Source organism: Hippoglossus hippoglossus, chromosome 21 (assembly GCF_009819705.1).
Source record: "Hippoglossus hippoglossus isolate fHipHip1 chromosome 21, fHipHip1.pri, whole genome shotgun sequence".
Lineage (NCBI taxonomy): Eukaryota > Metazoa > Chordata > Actinopteri > Pleuronectiformes > Pleuronectidae > Hippoglossus > Hippoglossus hippoglossus.
In genome coordinates this window covers 18437919-18459143 of record NC_047171.1, presented here as the reverse complement: position 1 = coordinate 18459143, position 21225 = coordinate 18437919, and the positions used below count along the sequence as shown (strand labels likewise).

Sequence of the window (21225 nt, the reverse complement as noted above, 5' to 3'; positions counted from 1 at the left end):
AATTTCTTAACATTTTAGTGATATTGACAGATGAACTTTGTGTTATTCTGTAGTTTCATATACCTTGGTAACTCTGTATATGTGGACTTAACCGCTTCAGAAATCTAATGTGCAAAAATAGAAGCTTTTTAATTAAAACTACATTTCGTTGATTTTTTTTTTTTTATAGAGTCGACATTAACCCAAAATCTTTAAGAAGCCATTTCGCTTTATTTTTTTCCAAATGTTGTAAAAGATAATAATTTAGTAACAACCCTTTGAGAAGAAGCACAACGGAGTATTAGAGCCACTTAAAAAGGAAAACAAATCTGAGATCGAGAACAAGGTCGTAATATTACTAGAATAGTCTGAATTTTACGAGAATTAAGTCATAATATTTTATTCAAAATTAGGAGTGCTGTAATCGTTTGTTTTGATCTGCGTCTTTTACAGATTATTTTTATATCAAAACTTTGGAGTAAAACTCAGGCGAGCACAGGTTATACCTGCTTGTAATTTCCTTAAAATGTTTTATTTATCCTTGTAACATTTTGACTTGTATACTATAGACAAATAGTATATAGCAGTAGTATATAAATATATTGTAATATTACATTCTCAAAATTAATATTTTCTTCTTAAATATGGCCCTAATACTCCGTCATAGAGATCCACAGCTTTTTTCCTTATTTTTTTCTCTTCAACAACAAAAATTTAACATTTTTCAAAATGTGTTTTACTGAAACTCCTTGTTCACATGCGTAACTGCCGCAGCAGCACATCAACATCTCTTAGCTTTGTGCTACAAATTCAAAATGTCACACGTTAACACTGATCAAAGTTCACTCTCTCCTAACAAAATATTGCACTTTACATCCTGTCACACCAGCCGCCGTTATTCTCACACATAATATATATATATATACTGTATATACTGACGTCCTTTCCTTTTGCATTCACACAGTTTATCCTCGTACAGAAACATCAGTAAGAAAGTGATCTTAAAAAAACACAAGGGGGCCAAGAAATTGTACTAATTTCCGAAAGGAAGTATTCTACACTATACTTGTACAAATCAGTTTTTTTTTTTTTTCAAGTGCTATACAGCAAGAAGAAATGATGTTTTCTGTAAAATAAAATCCCAGCAGGCTACTGCTCTTCCTCATTTTCCTGACCCGAACCTTCAGAGCGGTCGCCCTCTCGTCGATCTACAAGAAACAGAAAAGGCAGAAAAACAAGACATTTACAAAAAATCATGAGAAAAGCATGAGAAGAAAATTGTTTCTGTGGTCGGACATGAATATGCACCTGATCTGATGTGGTTCAGAGAGGCCAACATCCGTAACATGAAAGAGGCCGGGACTGTGATTGTGTTTCTCGTTTCTTCTAACATCAACTCGTTCCGAGTTATGACCTTAAAAGAGAAGGAGGACGACGACAGAAAAGAGGTGTGTCAATAAGAGTGACGAGCAACTTCAATTGGGCGGACGACAGGAAGTGTTTGGAGGGAATATCTAGAGACAATCTTGTCATGAAGGCTACGCTTAGCAGAACGACCTCTGACACTTAGCTCCTCGTGCAGCTACAACAAATAACCACAACTCTGTAAAGAACTGGCTGCTTTATGAGACACGTTTTAATGTTAATAGTTAAAATATTAAAAGTTAATATGCACCAGGAATCGTATAGCTAAACCTAGAGATGAATCTGGCACAGGGCCGGATTTCCACTTCAGACTGATTTCAGTGATCTCCTGTACCTCATTAGCGAGGACTCTGTTGAATGATGGCGAAACTTCCAGCGGCGACCAAACCTTGATGTCGTAGTCTATCCCTGAAGAAGCGAGAACTGAAACAGACCAGAAAATGAAAAAGTTAACGCCGTGGTCGACGTCATGGCGTCCCCTTTAGGTTTTTAGACAGGATGATGAAAGGGTGAGGCTGGGGCTGGACTCACTGGGGTCAAAGGGGTGCGGCTGCAGGCAGTTGACCACGTGGTTGTCGGCCTCGAGCAGCATCAGGTGCTCTGCGGTGTGTCTGTCCCAGATGAAGATGTGGCCGCAGTCGGAGCCGCTCATCACAAAGTTGTTGCCCCAGAAACACGACTCCTTTATCTGCGCATAAAGAAAATGAAAGAAGTTCTGTCAACACCTGACATTATCCTGCCTTCAGCTGTGGCTAAAATGCACTTTTTTTTTATTTACTAATTTCTGAACTAGCTCATTTTTTCTACAAAAAGTCTTACTTTAAGAGGATTTTTCACAAGGTCTCTAAACTCCTCTAACTAATGTGATATAAGTGGCCTGAGGTTTACCATTGTCCTGGAGTTGCGGTGGCCCTTGTAGACCATCTTGACCGAGGGTCTCCTGATGTTCTGGGTCTCGCTCTCCTCCATCTCCCTTCTTTCTTTCCTCCTGCGAAACAGCTCCTGGATGCGAGCTGCCGCCGAGCGTCTGACGAATACAACAATAAAAAAAAAACACGTGTAAATATAAAGCACACAGAAGGAGACTAGACACCCCACATGCTGTCGGTGATGCTCATGAACTCCATGCTTTGAGTTGATGCTGGATTTTTCTAAACCAGTAACAAGCTATTTTAAAACTTGGAGGCAGCCACTTTAAAAAGAAAAATCACCTGCTTGCTCTGTCATAAAAGCCATTAAACGTGTGGTGCAAAGCGCTGTTGTCGTGTAGTGAGTGGATCACTACACGACAACAGATAATGTGCATCACGTGGTTTTTCAAAGACGTCCGACTGGGGGAAATCAAAACAGTCCTTCAGCTCCTTTTCACCAGGATGTCATGCACTCACACGGATTCGTTATTCACTCCTCATTCCTAACTTCTCTCCAGTGTAACATCTTCAAAATGCTCAAACCGTGTTCAGAGTCAGTACTGACATGCACAACACTCTGTTAACTGTGTGTTTGTTAGTGTGAGGGAAACGATCAAACCAACACAAAAACCTTTCTCTTCATTCTACACACAGTGTTGAGTTTTAAAGCTGCAGGTCACGGACATAGACTGTGTGTAAAGATGGACGACTTGACAGCGGCCCAAAAGTTAACCCAAATTATCTTGATCTCCCTCCCCAGGTGGCTGGCAAGAGTTAAAATACATGTTAAATAAAATGTTTCTTAAAGGTGGTTTCTGTCATGTTAGGCGTTTATCACACTAATGTATGTCCAAATTTAAATTTTTGTGTGCTAAGTCTGGTTAATTAGTTATTTGATGATATAAAGTTGGGGGGAAATGCCATGAGTGACAGCTGAGACTGACTCACGATTGGTCAAGTATGTGAATCGGTGGGACCTCAATACTTTGGCTCTATCCCCCCCATTGCTACTGCACAGACTCTGGCTCCAAATAACATAGATAGTGCAAGATGGCAGCGTTTGCATCCGGGTTGCTTAAGCTTGTTTTTGAACAACAGGAGGAAGTGGAGACTTGTCGTCCATCTTTATAAACAGTCTATGGTCACACACCTGACAGGTTAGATGCTTTGAGCTGCCAGTGCAAACATTTTACCTGATCATCCTATCTCCTACTGCAGATCCTCTGGTACTAAGTCTATATTTGTAGTAAAACAGTCAATTGCACAGTATCACAAAAAAAAAAAAAAAATCAGATTACCCACTGTTAAAAAGTGAGCAGCATTTAGATCTAAGAGAAAATCATCTGACATCAAACCCATGAGGGTGTTTTCCTGCTCGTAGAATATGAAGAAACGAGAGTGACATCTTGTCTGACGTACCTCTGTCCCTGTCCTCTGAGCCTCGTTGATGGGATGAGGATGGGATCGTCATCGCTGTCATCAGAGTCCTGGTTGCCCCGTGCGGGCTGACTCTGGCCCTCCCACTCTGATGGGAGCGGGCCGCATTGGCTCTCCCCGGTGGGCTCCGCCCTCCTGCAGCCTCCGGATGTGTCCTCCGCACCCTCCGGCTGACTCCTCTCCGCGCTGCCCCCCTGAGAGGAGCCCTCTGCCGCGGCTGGAGCCGTCGAGCTGCAGGAGGCGTCACACGGTGGCTCTGCAGAGGCGGCCGGCAAACTCTGCTGCCTCGAGGGCTCAGAGGGAACTGAGGGGAAAGATACACTTAAGTTCAGAAAAAAAACAATACTTAAAAAAAAAGAGAAGTGTTTGTTTCTGACCACAACAACCCACATGCATCAGTGATGTAGGATGTGAGGAGTGAAACTCAAGATGCTGGAGGAGACGACTCACTTTGCCCTGATGCTGAACTCTCCGTCGACACACTCGCTCTGCTCTGTACAACCTCAGATGTTTTGTGAGCTCCGCTGCCCATAGTGCCAGAAGTGCTGCTCCTGTAGGAGAAAAACCACAGTGATTGAGTCCCTCAAGCTTCTAATGTGTTTTCAACTGTTCCTCAATAAAAAAAAAAAATTCTTACAAGATCGATGTTGCATCTATATCTATAACATTTGTGTACATTTTCACATACAGAACAATTCAGAGGGGGAAGGTTTTGTAAATCAAGGATGCATCACTGAATGTAGTTATAAGGAAAAAGAAACTCTGCCCCCTGTTGGTCAGCTGTAAATATCACATGTTTTCTGGAATAAAGAACTACTGTGTAAACAAAAGACAATTCATGGATTCTCTAAGAGAGACTCTCTCAGCCGATGACTCACCACTCATCAGTGAAGTCCAGCTTGATGGTGCTGGTGGTGGTTCCCTCTGAGCTGTAATGTAGGCTAAGGACCGGCTCTGCTGCACTGGGTCGACTGGTGCCAGTCGAGGTGGAGGAGGTGGGAGCGCTGCTGCTGCTACTGCTGCTGACTAGTGCAGATACAGATTCACCAGGAGGTGAAGCTGCAGGTTCTGCTCCTCCTGAGACGAAGACACAAGCAAACACAGTGTTATTGGTGTGGTAGAAAAATACCAGTTCTTGTGTTTAAATTAATAATTTTGATTAAAACATGTAAAACATTTCATTCAACTATTATTCACATCATGTAAAGCATACTGGAAATATGCAACCATCTGTTGCATCACTTCCCATCGATTCGAAGCACTGAACACAGATGGGAACATGCAGCGCACGTTATCGGAGCAAACACACTGTAACAGACAAGAATCGACGACCAGCAGCCACAGCAACGAGACGGAAACACACAGAGACACAAGTTTGAATGATCGTTACACACCTCAGTTTGTTTATAACAATCATGTCACAGAGATTCAACCTGGACTATATTACACTTTTTTTATTGTCACAGAGTTTTTGGAGCCATGTTGAGTTTTAAAAAATGTCAACCTTTGGCAAACAAAAATACATTTTCTATTTATACTTGTTATAAAAATATGAAAGAACAAATCTCACTAATAGAACAAATTAGGTTAACATCGGCAATAATTGGTTACTTAATACATTTGTAAGTAAAGGGACATTGTTTTTAACTTTCATGTATCAATAAGTATCAGTCGTCCCCCTCCAGGAAGAATGGTTTTTTTCATGTTCCGTTTGGACATTAAGTTGCACAACAAAAAACACTAGAATTTTGATGAAAAGTGTAAAAAGTGCAATAAAAAAATCTTAACAGTTAAAATAAATTTATTAAGTCAGTAAATAAGTCAATATTCATCTCTATTGATGAGTTATTATTTTGTATTATCTGTGGTGGACAAATAATGTGAAAGTAAATCTGTGGATGACAAAGTATGAAAAGACAGAGAGTGAAGGCAATGGAGGACACACTGAAGAGGTTCAACATGAGGAAAGGTGTTTTTTAGGGTGAGGACGACAAAGCGAGTGGCAGGGTGGTGGGGGAGAGGACGCACCCTGCTGTTCATCAAGAGTCATGGATCCCAGCTGTTTGTTAACCACAGACGAGGGGGAATCTGGAACACAAATGAGACCCTCTGAATATTGGACACAGAGGTCAAACCTGAGCGCTCACACAGTCAACGAGCAAGAGCGTTTGAGACAGAAAAAACAAACACGATCCAACGCCAAGCAAGGGAAGCTGTAAAAATCAGCAAGTCTGATTCAAAACAATAAAAATGACAAGTTCACACGTCTACTACAGAAGTACTATTTTACCACCTCCGCCAAGGAGGTTATGTTTTCACCCCTGTCCGTTTGTTGGTTTGTTTGTAAGAAGGATTACACAAAAACCACGGGACAGATTTCCACAAACATTGGTGGAAGGATGCAGTGTGGGTCGGGGAAGAACCCTTTAAATCTTTGTGCAGATCCTGGAATTTGTTTCCCACTGTCTTTAACATTGCGAAGCATTTTTTAGCATTTTCCCCTTAACTTCTGAGAGAATGGAATCAGGAATCCATTTCTAATGAAATATGGTTTCATAGGGTGACTTTTGGGCCTTGGCGGAGGTATCCACTCTACTGAGTGTCATTCTAGTTTATCAATGATTTAGACCTGTGATGTTAAATAAGTCCGGTAATCACAACCATTAAGATTGACCTATTCTGAGATCAATGCATTACCAAGTCTGCAACATGTTTTATATGTATAAAATATCCTCTGCTCTTCCTCTATAGTGACAGCTGGTTTCAACTTAAACAAGCAATGACTCTTTATTCTCTCACTGAAGCACTGGTGTCAGATTAATTCCTGTTTGAATAAAACAAGAAGCTCCTTTCAGACACGAGACCTCATGACATAAACATGACGACAATTTCATACTTTGATCGCGTGTGCAAATAGGACGTTCAACACGGCAAAATGTTGAAGTCCGGAAACAAAAGAAATACCAGCACTCACTGCCTATTAGTTTTTTTTTATGTAAACTGCATGGATGAATAAATCAAAATCCAGCCACTTGACACATTTAATAGGAGAGTCCCAAATGAACATATTGTCATTCTATGCTTGTGCACATTAGAGAAATAAGCACTTGCATTTGCTCTCTAATAAAAAATGAAACTGAGAATGTGGATTTCACTTTAAGAAGCATTTGTGAGCATCCCAAGCTCACTGTGGTCATTAATTAAGGCTCAGGCTGCAACATTTCTATTTAAAAACCACCACTGATGCAGCCTGAGAATAAGCTCATCCCTTCATATGACTACTTTAAACCTTATACTATCTGAGCACCACATGCCAAATGTAATTTGAGTATTGTCGCTCTTTGTGTGAAGCTTCCGTCATTTCACATCAATGTTCCGTGTCTGAAAAGGGCTTCAGTTATGATTCTCGAGTTGCAGTGACATCAAACCAAAGCGAATCAGTCCCTGTCACACACACTGGTGTGTATCATCAAACACGGGTGAACAACCACATGAGCCATGAGGATGCCAAAGCAGAGAGTCATACATCAGCTGGTGCCACTCCAACCGGAGAGTTTGCAGGTGAGAACTCAAGCGACAGGGGGAGCGATGGAGTGAGAGCGTTAGTGAGTGAGGGGCTGAACAAACAGCAGAGAGGCGACAGTGGCACCTATAGGGGTTAATAAGTACAAGGTGCATTATTGAAAAATGAAAAGGGGATCACTGTGGGATTAGTGGTAAGTTCTGGCAAGGCCGAGTCTCTCTACAGCATGACTGTCTCTTCAAGCAGACATGTCTGCTGAGCCTAAGGGTAAGATGGCAGGGGAGGGGGGCTCAGGCGGACAGCCCGTATGGACAGGCGGGGTGCTGTGGGGAGCTTGGAGGGGAGGGTAACCTGTACGGGGTGGCGTCTCAGCAGCGGCAGCAGCAGAGGTAGCAGCTCTTTGTGACTGTCTCGCTCTCTCTGCAGAGGAAGAAGATGGCCCCGCCCGCTGACCGCGTCCCGGGGGGTCGGCCAGCCGAAGTAACCTCTGCAAACGCCTACACACTAAACTTATGGGAAGCCGGTGGGGACCGTACTCTGACAGAGAGGCAGAGGAGAAGAGGGAGAGTGAACGAAGCGATTAGCAGACTGAGAGGAGGAGGATGTGAGGAAAAGGTCAGAAGCAGAGAGTCAGGCAAAGAAAATGAGGATGAGGAGGAACAGGAGGACAACAGGATGCTGAAGGAGAAAAAGAGTGGAGTGAGGCAGCTGCTTGAGTGGAGAGGCTCCAACAAACACACACTTATACACAGAGTTCACCCTCCAACTACTGATAAGGAGAGGATGCATATTCACGTAAAGAGTAACATTTCTGTGACTATTTGTGAAAACTTGACAGGTGACTGGTGTGTGTTTTTTTAACCTTTTACCTGAGAGTGCAGCTTCTGAGGTGGATGCGGCCGCCGGCGTGGGGGTCCTGGTCGCATCTGCCTGACTCCTCTGCTCTGAGTCAGGGGAGGAGGTGAGGGGGGAGGTGGAAGGGGCCGAACTCTCCACTGACGTGGAGCTGGAAGGAGGAGGTGCTGTGACTGTTGATGAAGACCCTGAGGAGGAAGAGGAGGTGGACTTAGGCATGGGGGCAGCAGTGGCGGTGGCGGTGGCAGCGGCGGTGGCAGCAGTGGTGGCAGCGACAGTGGCGGTGGCGGTGGCGGTGGCAGCGGCAGGAGCATCGGGGTTGGCAGCGGCAGGAGCAGCAGGTTCCACTGAAGTGTCTGTCGTCACAGGCCTCTCGGGGGCACTGGAGCTCTGACTGGAGTCTCCTGCAGGGGCAGCTGGAGGATTTGACACAGCCTCGGGACGGACGGCTGTTCCTGAAAGCGAGAATAATAACAGATACTTTGTCAGCATGGAAAAGGTGTTCCCTAAAGCTGCTTTCAGACCTGCACTAGAGTCTGGACATTTTGCTGGAGGGGCTATTTGTGAGAACGCATATGTCGGAGTCAATTGCTCCGCAACCTTTCTGGCCATCTACCCTAGTTAAATGCCCAGGAAATGTCCGAATGAGCCCACGTGAGAAAACAACAGGAAAAAGTCCAGAAAATTCCTAGCGAGCGAGTGGGCCTGTGGAAGACGTCCTCTCACCTCTGGGCCGTGTCTGTGGTCGCGTCCCTCTGCTGCTCTGAGCCTCGCTGGCCTCCTCAAACCAACGAGACAACATGTCCGACATCCTCTGCATCAGAGATACGTTTGGGCTCTGCTCACCTACAAGAGTGAAGGAAACAAAAAACACCGTAAGATGTTGTCAACTGTTACATCTTAACTTCACAGAACATCCTGTTGACATGCAGTTTCAAATAGGAACCTGCTGCAAGAACATAAAGTTGATATTTCTTTTTCCCTTAGAAATAAGATAGGAGAGTTAATTTCACAAAGTATTGATAAATGAATGGTAATAAGTTGTAGCTACACAAAACAGGGACCTTGTTGGTGAAGGAGCAAAATAACAAATCATTTGAAAAACGAATAAAAAAACTACAGGTGGTGAGAGTCCGAACCAGGTGATTTTACCAGTTTGCTCTCTGCTTGGGGAGGGGATTTTTGTTGTTGTTGTGGTATAATTTTTTTTTTTAAGTATGGTAATTCTGAACTGAGAAAATAAAATTTCATCTCTCTGGTCGTTTGTAGCGATCACCGCTTCAGATTTTTCATTTTACTCCTGGAGAACGACAAATTTCTCTTTGCAGATGGGACAGATGGACAAAAACACAAGCTGCTAAAGTCTATATTCTTATATTAACAATTGATCACACGTAATGTGAAAGGTATCATTCATAGTGACAGTTATCCTCAGTTCTGCAGAACTTTATGGTTTATGGCTCCAACTTTACTACTTTGGTTCAGTGTCACTGCTCTCACAGTGCTGATCTGAAAACTACCAGCTCAGCACCAGACAGGCGACAGACACACGTAACGACTGGCTGGTGAACATAATGGAGCATTAAGCAGCTAAAGAGCCAGATATCTGGATTAGGAACAGATGGGGACATGAAACAGAGCTAAAACCAGAGTGAATACTGGGCTTTACTTCTAGAAACACAACTCCAAATGAACTGTTAAAAGGATAAAAACCTTTAATTCAAGTTTGTATCTATTTAGGTTAGCACATAGCACGGGTTAAGCACAGTTTGGTAACAGTGAAGTAAAAGAGGGAAAAAAGCATATTTTTATGCTCTGATTTTGCAGCATAATCAGGAAGTTACTGGGTTATTCTAAAATACAAAAACGTGTGAGAAAATGAATTTATGATGAGCAACATCTAACAGTAATATGTAGTTGACCTTGTTAAATTTTCTCAGGGGCCTGATGTGTAATTTGAGACCTCTGCTTTAAACTAAACATACATGTCACTGTGATCTTACCGTCTCTCTCCCTCTCACTCTCCGGGCGAGCTCGGGGTCCAGTGTCAGACCAGTCCCCTCGTAGTCGGAGGCGTTTCACTGGAGGCTGCCTCAGCTGGGGAATCACACACACACACACACACACACACACACACACACACACACACACACACACACACACACACACACACACACACACACACACACACACACACACACACACACACACACACACACACACACACACACACACACACACACACACACACACACACACACACACACAGAGAGAAATATTAGAAGCTTGTCAGTCAAAGCAAGATCAAAATTAGCTCCGCTGCCAAAGCAAAACACTGCACCACTGACAGAGGTCAGTGTCCTCTTTTAAGTGCCCCCTCCTTCCTCACTGCACGACTGAGGTTGCAATCACTTTCCAGTCCCCTGGCTCTCACTGCTACAGGGCAACAGGCTGACGGCCAGAAATAGAAAAAGGGGGTCTTAGTGCAGCGACTATCAACTGCTTTACTTAAGAAATGTCATCGGTCTGCACATGGGCTGGAGGTGGTGAAAGGGAGCAAGAGGATGAATGAAATAGTAGCAAGGGGGAAAAAAAGCCCCTGAAAAAAATGGGGTCACAGGTATAAAAAAAAAAAGGGGAGGGCTGGGTAATGAGCTGCTTCTTCTTGGCTGGCACCCCCCACCCCCCTCGTCCTGAACTATTTTGGAGGACAGAGGAACACTGCCTGCGTCAGTCGCTGAATTTGGAAAGGAATGTGTGTGGTGGTTGCATCTCGACACAGCTGAACTCACCACGAGGCTTTGAAACGCTGGCACCATGATCCAGCACATTCACTCACATGTGCAGCAGCGACTGGTTCTCACCATGAACACCTATGTTTATCTGAGGTCCAGTTTTCCTGGCTGTTCATTTATCTGATCACCAAACTCAGCCCTCAACCAGACAGATATACAATGACCAAAATAAATCTAAGAAAATACTCATGCTGTAGATTCGATTTTTTACTAATTTTCATGTTTTTCTTTCCTTCTTCATCACTGCACTTCTTCCCCCTCACCTCCGTCCTCGTCTCTCGCTCAGGGTCATTTTGCTCCATTCACTGCACTGCATCAGCCAGTACAGATTTAGCTCTGATGTCCGCAGTGCTCTCAAGGAAGCAGACAGCAACAACAAGCAGACATCGGCTCTGTTCACAACAAACAATCCTTCCATGGTCCCCACAGGTTGTATCCTACTGACTAATGATCCTCAGGTCATTAACTTTAGCTTTAATATTTTTGTTCACAACCGAACACCTGCAAAACCGATTATATTCCCATCAGCCTCAGTTCTACTTTGCATTTAGCTTACACACTAAACCCAGGTAAAGCAGGCTAAGATCAAAGTGACTACAAATCAAATAGTCAGTGGGATTTATCTTCAGGGCACCATGAATATCTGAATAAAGTTTTAATGGCGATCATTCCAGACATTGTTGTGCTATTCATGTCTGCAAAGCTAAGCCGCTAGCACGACTAAAAATACCCGCCAGGACTCGTGTGATGTGTGATGACTCTACTCGAGTCTTTCCTGCGCGCTCACCTCCTCCCTCCTCTCCTCGGACGGGCCCTTCAGCTCCCGGGCCTGGTCATCTTTGGGATTGAACAGGTAGATGTAATCGGAGGAGTAGCTGACCAGCACCTCCTGCCCGTCCTCGCTGTAGCAGAGAGACGTCACCCGGCACGACTTGTTGGACAGGTGAGCGGGAACAAAACGAACGCACATGCCCGTCGTCCCCCGGCCCATGTAGTTACCTGAGGAAGAGAAACAGTGAGATATTCAGAAACTCTTCATGTCTGCTTCATCCCCTCCATCTGTCACCTTCACTTACTAATGAATAACTGCAAAGGCAAATTGTGAGAATAATACAAAATAAAGATTATTAGTAATACAAATTCCCTTTTATGGTTATGTGAACCAAATTTTTTCCATCTCAAGAACATCTGTAGTCAATAAGGGATTTATAACTTGATTGTTCAGATGTTCTCGACAAATTCAATCACATCCAAAAAGGCAGCACAATTCCACTTTATCAAAAATAAATATAGAGAATGCAGAGTGAATAAGTGAATTGACCTGTCGCTCTGGTTCCCAGCATGCGTCTGTCGTAGATTCGCACTGAGCTGTCGGAGCAGCCCACGGCCAGATAATATGGCACCAGTGGAGAGATGGATATAGAGGTCGCTGCCCTCCGACAGTTAATCAGGATGTCCTGGAATCCAAGAAAACACAATGGGATGAACTTTAAAGAGCTTAAATATGAATAAAATAAATATTCTGCTCAGAAACAAAAGAAGTGGCACTTTGAGATTTGGGGTATTTGCAGATAATTGTAGATAATCACAATATACACCTAGTTACCAGTTTATTGGGTATTTCAAGATTAAACTAAACCAGTCTAATAAAACTGTCTTAAATCAAATCTTACCTTCATTAAGGTAATCATTTTTTATGTTTTAAAGAGAAGTTGACTTAACTTTATGGTTTTTAAATTGTACAGGATTATTCTGAGATGTGTTTCTAATATTTTGTCGATCACATTCATATCAGTGGGGTTAGACCAAAGGATTAGGTCCAGACAGATGGACGGACGGAGAAACAATTAGGTCCAGTTGAGCAAATCGGAAAAATACACTTGAAAATAATTGTAGTTTTCCAGCTGTGGACGTTCAACTTGTAACACTGACATGTTGTAGGATAACTAAGAGAGAGAAGTAAGAGGGTCTGGAAGCATGAAACACGAGAAGAAGCAACACAATCTGGGAAACACACACACGCACGCACGCACACACACACACCACATCCATCTTTCCATCAGGCACTGGGCCTCCTCTGATGCAGACTGGCCTGAAGCCAAGAAAACTGGATCACTCCAGAGACAGAAAGATGTTTGGGACAGAGAGCAGTGCTGAGGGCAAACTTATAATCGGAAATGTGGTGGACAAAATCTTCAATATCTGCTACTACGTTCAATTGAAAATGCAGAAAATTTAATTAAATACAGAAAGGATACAGCCAGATCTTAAGTCATAAAACAGATATAAACATTATTATAGAAAATATACTTAAAAATATTAAGGGATTCAATGATAGTTATTCATGAACTGCATGATGAAGGGAAGAACATAATATTATTGTCATTGTAAATGTGCCATATTTTTAAAATTGATTTTAAAAAATGATCCTCTCGTTAATCAGTAGACATTGTTGGAGACCCCAGTGTGATTTCTGCTCTCTGAAAGGAAAACAGATATCACAGTTGTCACCGTACATCTTTGCAGTCTTCTTTATTGCAGCTCGTCTTCGTGCGAAGATCGAACCATCGCACCGTGCCGTCCTCCCCACACGACAGAAACGTGTAGGGGTCATTTGGTACCGTCATAATCTGATGAAAAACAGAACACGGGGGGGGAGGAAGGTTAGAATTAAAAAACAAAACTGAAAACATAAGTGAGATATGTTATTTCTACCGCACAGGTTCTGTGTTACGTTGACATCTCTCTGGTTCAGTACCTCATAAGCTGTCCCATAGTGACAGGTGAACTGGCATTGTCTGTTGAACTCAGGACTCTTCTCAATGTGGGTGTAGTAGATGATGCCATCTCCCGAGCAGGAGATGATCTCCTGATCGTTGGTGTGCGGCATGAACTTCGCACTGAAGATGTTTGCCCGATGACCTGAACGTATGGATTTCTTAACCTGAAGAAAAGCAAATACGTGAATGTTTGTTGGGACAATCCTTAACATACTTAAACTACCTCTGAACATTTAAAAAGAAGAAATACTGAACTGAATTCGATTTGTTTCCTGAAAACAAAATTTGTAAGAAAGAGAAAGTATGGATAGGTTTTTAGAATTTGACTAAGGACTATGAAATAAAAGTTCTGATTTGTTGAGATTTTATTCCACGAAACTATTATCAGAGAATCACAACAATGCTCAAGACATGAGGCGATTCTTCCACTTTTTATCTACTGTTTTGTGTGTTTGTTTTAGGGCAAACAAACACTAAGGAAAAACCATTTCAAACACTGTCTACAAACACCATTTAGTGCCTCTTCAGGTATCTCAGTGGGATCGCTGGTAGCTTGTTACAGCCAGGTTGGGGGTTTGACGGTTACATTTTTGGGGATACCAAAAACATGTAAACTTTGTAATAAAATAGGCATCCAAAGCTTTCAGTATAAGTAATCTACTAGTGGTCAAGTGCTACCTCAAGCTGTTAGGTTTCAGCTACTCTTCACAAATGGAAAACAAGGATTTTACCTCCTTTTCTTGTTCCTGCGTTAAAAAAAAGTCAGAGTAAGGTGGAACTGTGTATTTAACTGTGATAACTTCTTTATTGATTAAGACCTACCTTCTTGTTGTATGGGTTCGTAATAACCAAAAATGTGTCGTCTGATCCCGACAGGATGTATTCGCCTGTGTCGTTCCAGGATATCGTGTTGACCTGTGGAGACACAACAACTTGGATGAAGACAAGACAGACATGCAGTTTACATTTAGACTGAAGTATTTATTAATTCATTGTTTAATGATTCCAGTTTCTCGGACATGAGGATCCGCAGATTTCCTAACTCTACTCCTCACTGTAAACTGATATGGAACAAGCAGTTGCAAGACATCACATTTCACATGATATTTTATAGAGGATAAACCATGTGGCTCCCAAACTAGACGTCATCCCATAAAATTACATTTGTTTTCCGAACCTGTGCTTCTTGTGAGGTATTGTGTACTTTCAGTATTGCAGGTCTCTAAGATTATTTACAAATATTTACTTCCCACCATGAGTCAGCAGGAATTCAGAGACATTCAGACCAACTTTCTCTTCTAGTTTTTCTTTTCCCCTCTGTTTATACATTCAGCAGTGACAGGCCACGGTGCATCAGAAGATCCAGCTCTTAGTATCCATCCTCTGCCTTTTAGTTAATACTCCACTGGCGCGCTCTCTATAATTTATGACTTCCTGTGGAGAAGCTGCTGCATCATCTTTTCTTCTAAGCTGCAAACTCATTTGGCCTAATATACCTGTGTTTGCAAAACGCTGATTAACCTTGTTATAATTTACAGCATGAGGGCCTGAAAGGAAATCTTCAAAATAAAAAGACCCACTTGTTTCCCAATTTTTGCTGCATATAAAAAGAAAGCAGCAAACGCACGTCATTTAAACAAATATTTCCAATTAAAACATTTTTCTCATTTGTTAATTGACTAATTGTTTTAGCACTTTTCCAATAATTGTCCTGCCTTTAACAGCCCTTAGTTTTAACATAGAATATCTCAGTTCGTCTATATATAGATTAAGCATCTAATATATTTCTATTATGTATTAAATAAATATCCCTCTGATCCTTGTTACTGTAGCAGTTCTGATTTACACAGGGCAGACATTAACTGCTTGTTGTTGTTGTTGGGGTGTTTTGCTGGGACAGACAGCCGTGCTGATACTGAGACAGGACGCGTGACTGTTAACCTGTCAGCTTCAGGTTTCTAAAAGGCATTAACCATCTGACCCGGAGTCAGAGATCTGCTCTCTGTTCGGACACCGAGGTCTCAAACTGGCCGAGGAACTGATGAGGGTAAAATATTTCCTTGCAAGAGGACACATGCAAATAAAACAGGAAGAATAGATATAGAAACATGTGCAGCACTTACACAGCCATCGTGTACATTCAGTGTCGCTTCAAGTTTAAGCCTCTGGACAAATTCTCTTCTACCTGTGAAAAGAGAAAAACACAAATTGTAAAAAAAAATGTCAGCTGTTTGTATCATATTGTTTCCCCGTCCGCCCATCTGTCTAAATCATGCTGCTGTAAAATCAGACTATAAATGCAGGAAAAGAAAATAGTTTGATCTCGGAATCGATTCTTCAGGACGACGTTATCACTTATTTGTGATTTTTAAAAGACTTTCATTTAAAAAGATATTAAAAGTTAAAAACCTGTGGGATTTAAACACAGATTCCACCTGTTGCTCTGTTTCAAGACTCTTCCTGGTCGTGATCATAACTGTTTACACGGAGCATGATACATTATTCTAACAGTACCCAGGTTTCTCGTCATCTGTGTTGTGTCTTGATTTCACATCATCTCAGCCCCTATGTTCTTAATCAACAAGGAAGATCAGGTCTTGACATGTCACACAATTCTGTCTTCTATCAGTGCCCCAATATCCAGCATAAAGCTTTATATGGTTTTCTGAAACCAGGATGCACAGAGCGAGGATGATCCTCCAAACCCCTGATCTGATCAAAACCAGGATACTACCACACAAACACAAACTGTTTCACTTATAGACTGTGGTGGAATTTTCTGTTAGTCTCCGGTTACAAATTGTTATTGATTAATCTGCTGATTCTTTTCTGGATTGATATATTATAAATGTAATAAAATGATGAAGCAGCTGCAACTTCCTTCCTTCAAGCTGCTCGTGTAGTTTGTCTTTTTTTTTAATGATAAAACAAACGTCTTGTAAAGCAGTTGCACAAGTTACAGCGAGAGTTGCCTGATCTATTGGGCAAACAGGTCTGTGTTACAACCAGAGGCTGTATATACCCAACCTGCTCCAGCAAGTTTTATAAGCAGTGGAGGAATTGTCCTCTGACAGCGGCAGAGTAGGAAAAGGCCTGACTTGTGCTTTATATAACTGACAGTCAAGCGCACACTCACAGGGACTAACATTAATATGAATACATATTAAAATGAATCTATAGATCAGATACTGACCCATTATCAGACTGCTTCCACAAGATGTTTTCATTTTGATGTATTCACATTTCCTATTTGCTCTTTTATTATGTTGGGATGTTTCGTTTTATAAAATATGATCTGATGGTTTTCACTCAAAAAGGTAATTACAGCAAATGCACTCTTTATTAACTTGCTGGTAGAAAAACAAGGGACGATACACACGTTGGTTATAGATGGTAATATGAGCTTTGTTTTAGAGGCTATGTAATGTCACACAATCAATCAGCTTTTTGGGTAATTCAAGTAAGTGTTACCCCAAAAAAATACCCATGACACTGTCCCAAAGCCTAAAGTGACATCTTATAATCTCCAAAACTTCAATTTAGAATTGTACATCATGTGTCACATTGATTATACATCAATGTGACAGTGCATAGCCTGTGTTTGGCCAGTTACACATGAGAGAAAGAAACTTCTGGCAAATGTGGATTTAATGTTTACATTTCTAGTTTAATGATACATCTGTGTCTAAATGTTGTGTTTGAACATATCCCTCTTTACAGTCTGTTTTTGTGTTAGAGTTTTTTAGTCTCTAATCATCATGTGAAACAACAGCCAATGACAATAACAACTCATAATATTTCATGTAAATGTGCAACACAGATATTTTCCTCCGGAAGTTTCTCTGGTGGAAATTAATATAGACCACTACTTGTTACCCCCCCACCCCCCACCCCCTTCTTCGAGCTAAATATAACCCACAAGAGCTCTGACCCACACCTCTCTGCATGTCTCCTCTACTCATGCACAATAACAGCTCACACCGTATCAGTCCTGCTAAATGCAGCAGTGACTAAACCTCAGTGGCCCCTGCCCCACCTCTGCAGGCTTGTAAATCTTCATTCAACCACTGTCAGGTGCTGACTTTTTGACACACTGCAGACGAGCCCTCACAGCCTCTCTGCCTGCACCAGAAAGACAGTCCTCGGTTTCCTCTGCAGTCACCTCGACTCTTACATGTTGTTCCCTCGCGACCAGCACAGAGACTTACATCAAAATCTATACCGACACGTCTTCAATGAGGACTATATATATCCACAGGAAAACTCAGACTGGTTCATTATTTAGCAATTGTCTGTGTAACCTCCTGCAATCACCCACAGGTTATGAAATAAAAATACAAAACTGCATAATATTTATACACCACATTTTTACAGCTACTTTTTCACATTCAAACACAGACCGTGTACCTTTCAGGGGATCCAGTACACTGACAAGTAATAATCAATCAACACAATGCATTTACTAAAACGTTTCATTAATTAAAATGTATTAAAATATTGTTTTTGTGGGGGGTGGGAGGTGGGGGGGGGAGTATTGTATGATGTGTAGGATTGGGCAATAAAAGAAAGAAAATATTGGAAAATGTAATTATTACACTATAAAAAAAGATTAGTTATATGTCTATAAATCACTTATGCATTGTGCACAGTGAGGAGTTCCAATATATTAACTACATACACGCGGCATCTATTGCTCCTCTGTTCCGTCCTGGGAGCGGGGTCCCTCACATGTGGCTCTCTCTCTAGAGGATTCTCAGAGACATGTCTTGTCTTATGAGAATCATTTTTGATTGATTAATCTACCTCAGATTTGCTAAATGTTTTGCTGTTCATCAAGAGTTAGTCATTCTCTGCCCATAAGAAACTCACTGAGGAGCAAAAATATGTGTTTAAACTTCACAGACATAATCAAGTGACATTTATTGAGATAAAGATCAATGTTGACTAATATGAACATTTTTATCTTGATACAGTTATTTGGGCCATATATGGTCCGACCCTACCGATGTGATGCTGTCATGGTTATGACAATCATTTGTAGTTTGGATACAAGACTTAAACCACACGTCACAGCTACATTCCCACAATCAAACATGAGGCGACTAATCCCTCAGGGAACCAGGGAACACAGTAGGTGGGAAATTATCTTGTTTGTATGATCATTGTCAATATTTAAAAATATCATCATCTCGTCTGACAAGTTCAACACTTTACGGATTCTAAAAATAAGAAGTGCACATATAAGCATCTATGACTGTTTTATATATATATTTATATGAATGACGACACTTTATGATGCTGTGAGCATTTTTGAACTGTACACGTTGTTGTGCGCGGTTTCATTTCCACTGTCAACATCCACTCCCGCATAACTGAAAACACTTTAAACGCTTTAAATGATCGCTCCCTGTTTTGACTGTGACATGTCTTCAGGCCATGTTGCGGGTGAACTTCAGAGTTCAGATAGTCTGGTGGTCTCGCCTGCTGACGGCTGCTTTGCTCTGCATTATCCACCTGCGCAAAATCCTGCGATTGCACGGAAATTGCATCCATGCTGCAATTCGTGTGCAAGGTTCTGTAATCGGTCAAAGAGGATATATATATATATATATGTGTGTGTGTGTGATGTTGTTCTGGCAGAGAGCTGCAGTGCTGCTGTAATACATAAACACATAATCCCATGTATGTTGCTGCTTTAGCTGGGAACTCTCACGTGTCTTCTCTGACTCCACTTCATTATATTTACATGTGGAGGGGATGTGCCCGTGCGGGGCAAGCGGCGGCAGCAGCAGCTCTCTCGTCTTATATAAGAACAACACAATGCACACGAAGAAAAAGCTCAGAGGCCATGTTGAGTTTAGCTGTCACTTCATCTGACTCCTCTGCCACACACGATCACACAACAACACATCCCCTGCTCGCCTCCTCCTCCTCCTCCTCCTCCGCGGCACCGCTAGCATCGCATAGCTTCCTTTTGTTCTTACCTAAGTAGTTGGTCCTGATGGTGTTGGGCTCGTTGTATCCAATCAGGCGTTTATTTACATCCCAGACCAGGTTCCCAGAGCAGGACATCGTGACCATATGTGCCTTCAACTGACAATAACATTGAAACTAAGCGAACCGCTTTCCTGTCGATGTCGCCTTGTCTCTCTATCGTCGGCTGATCGTGGGTTCTGCCATGGTCCGCGGGGACGGGGCTAACGTTAGCTAGCTGCGACACTCGGTGTTTGCATTGTCGGTTGAAAATCAGACTCGCTCCGGTCCTGTCTCCGCGGTGCTGCTCGGTCGGTGCGACCCGTTCCCCCGCTCACTGGGCTGCTAACTGTCCGGGCTGTTAGCCTAGCCTGGTTTATTCCTGCTCGCAGACAGCGGTCAGCTGTGTCCACACAACGCGAGACAAACACACAGGCGCTCGTTTTAGCACACCGAGCAGCGGGCGGAGGAGCGGGGTGAGGCACGGAGTCGACCTTAGCTGGAAATGTTTGACTCTAGTACCACAATAAAAGAACAGTATTTGTATCTTAATAGATCAGGCTAGGAAGATATATTATTTTCATCTGCGTTTGTTTGTCACAGGGGCGGAACCAGGGCCTTGGCCAGGGGGCACTGGCCCCAGCTGAAATCTGAATGACCCTTCAAGTGCTCCTGTCTTATCAGTGGTCATTAAAAAAAACATAATAATAATAATAATAATAATAATAATAATAATAATAATAATAATAATAACTCAAGTCTGTTCCTAAATGATACACATGAATGTTAGTTCTAATATCACATTTATTACATTACATATCATTTAGCTGACGCTTTTATCCAAAGCGACCTACAATAAGTTCATTCAACCATGAGGGTACAAACTCAGAACAGCAAGAATCATGTAAGTACATTAGCTTAAAAAAAGCCAAACTACAAGTGCTACATGTAAGAACAATATATCAGTGCAACTAACTTTTTTTATATAAACACCAGAGTTGACAATGGTTATTAGACATCATCTTTTTAACCAAGGTATTATGAAATAAAATCTACATTTATGGGTTAAACATTGCTCATAATGCCACTTCTATGGAGAACCTAAATCCCTGAACCAGCACATTGTCAACCATTCCGAGACGTGCCTCTTCCTCCCCTGCCCCTCCACATCCTCAGACACACACGGCCAACCAACAGACAGGGGCAAAAACATAACCTCCTTATTTGGAGGTAATAAAGCAGGATGTATTCTATCAGGGTGTTTGTTAGGTTTTGTCAGAGGGGGCCCTCTATAAAATAAGGCCACTCGCAGGACTTACCATAATATTTAACTTTAGAGGTGAACATTTTACACCAATTATAACAAATTTGCAAAGATAAAAACAAACAGCACAAAGTGAATCTGCCTGTTTCGAGCCCATGATTCCTTTTGTACATTTATTTATAGAGCTCTTCTGAAAATATTCTGTTGTAGACTCAGAGTAAAGGTAAATCAATAATTCGTCTAAACAAAGATTTGGGGGGCCTCGCCTGACCGGAAGGAAAAT

The 21225-nt window shown here is 42.1% G+C and overlaps 1 protein-coding gene across 6 annotated transcripts; it reads right to left on the bottom strand.

Annotated features, from left to right (window-relative positions):
* Nucleotides 1-188: 188 nt before the first annotated feature.
* On the bottom strand, nucleotides 189-20135 carry dcaf6 (ddb1 and cul4 associated factor 6). Of its 6 annotated transcripts, XM_034574141.1 has the most exons (22): nucleotides 19690-20134; nucleotides 15829-15890; nucleotides 14528-14620; nucleotides 13684-13869; nucleotides 13442-13555; nucleotides 12247-12382; nucleotides 11713-11924; nucleotides 10134-10227; nucleotides 8857-8976; nucleotides 8455-8585; nucleotides 8145-8370; nucleotides 7627-7812; nucleotides 5782-5840; nucleotides 4631-4836; nucleotides 4203-4303; nucleotides 3735-4056; nucleotides 3509-3550; nucleotides 2293-2431; nucleotides 1936-2092; nucleotides 1739-1827; nucleotides 1288-1393; nucleotides 189-1187 (listed from the first exon to the last, which is right to left on the bottom strand). In XM_034574141.1, the coding sequence occupies exons 1-22, from the start codon at nucleotides 19784-19786 to the stop codon at nucleotides 1129-1131; spliced, it is 2937 nt and encodes a 978-aa protein (XP_034430032.1). In that variant the 5' UTR covers nucleotides 19787-20134; the 3' UTR covers nucleotides 189-1128. The 6 variants fall into 6 exon arrangements, with proteins under 6 accessions (XP_034430032.1, XP_034430030.1, XP_034430029.1 ...); XM_034574139.1 differs by having other exon boundaries at nucleotides 4631-4829; nucleotides 5781-5840; nucleotides 8145-8585; nucleotides 19690-20135; XM_034574138.1 differs by having other exon boundaries at nucleotides 8145-8585; nucleotides 19690-20135.
* Nucleotides 20136-21225: the final 1090 nt, after the last annotated feature.

What these genes read in the sequence shown, in the direction of transcription:
- dcaf6 (XM_034574138.1), bottom strand. Translation starts at nt 19,786, where the DNA reads ATGGTCACGATGTCCTGCTCTGGGAACCTGGTCTGGGATGTAAATAAA. An exon ending in CATCAGGACCAACTACTTAG is followed by an intron (nt 15,891 to 19,689) that starts GTAAGAACAAAA and finishes CTCTTTTCACAG; the next exon opens with GTAGAAGAGAATTTGTCCAG. An exon ending in CCGAGGAGAGGAGGGAGGAG is followed by an intron (nt 10,228 to 11,712) that starts GTGAGCGCGCAG and finishes GTGATTCCCCAG; the next exon opens with CTGAGGCAGCCTCCAGTGAA.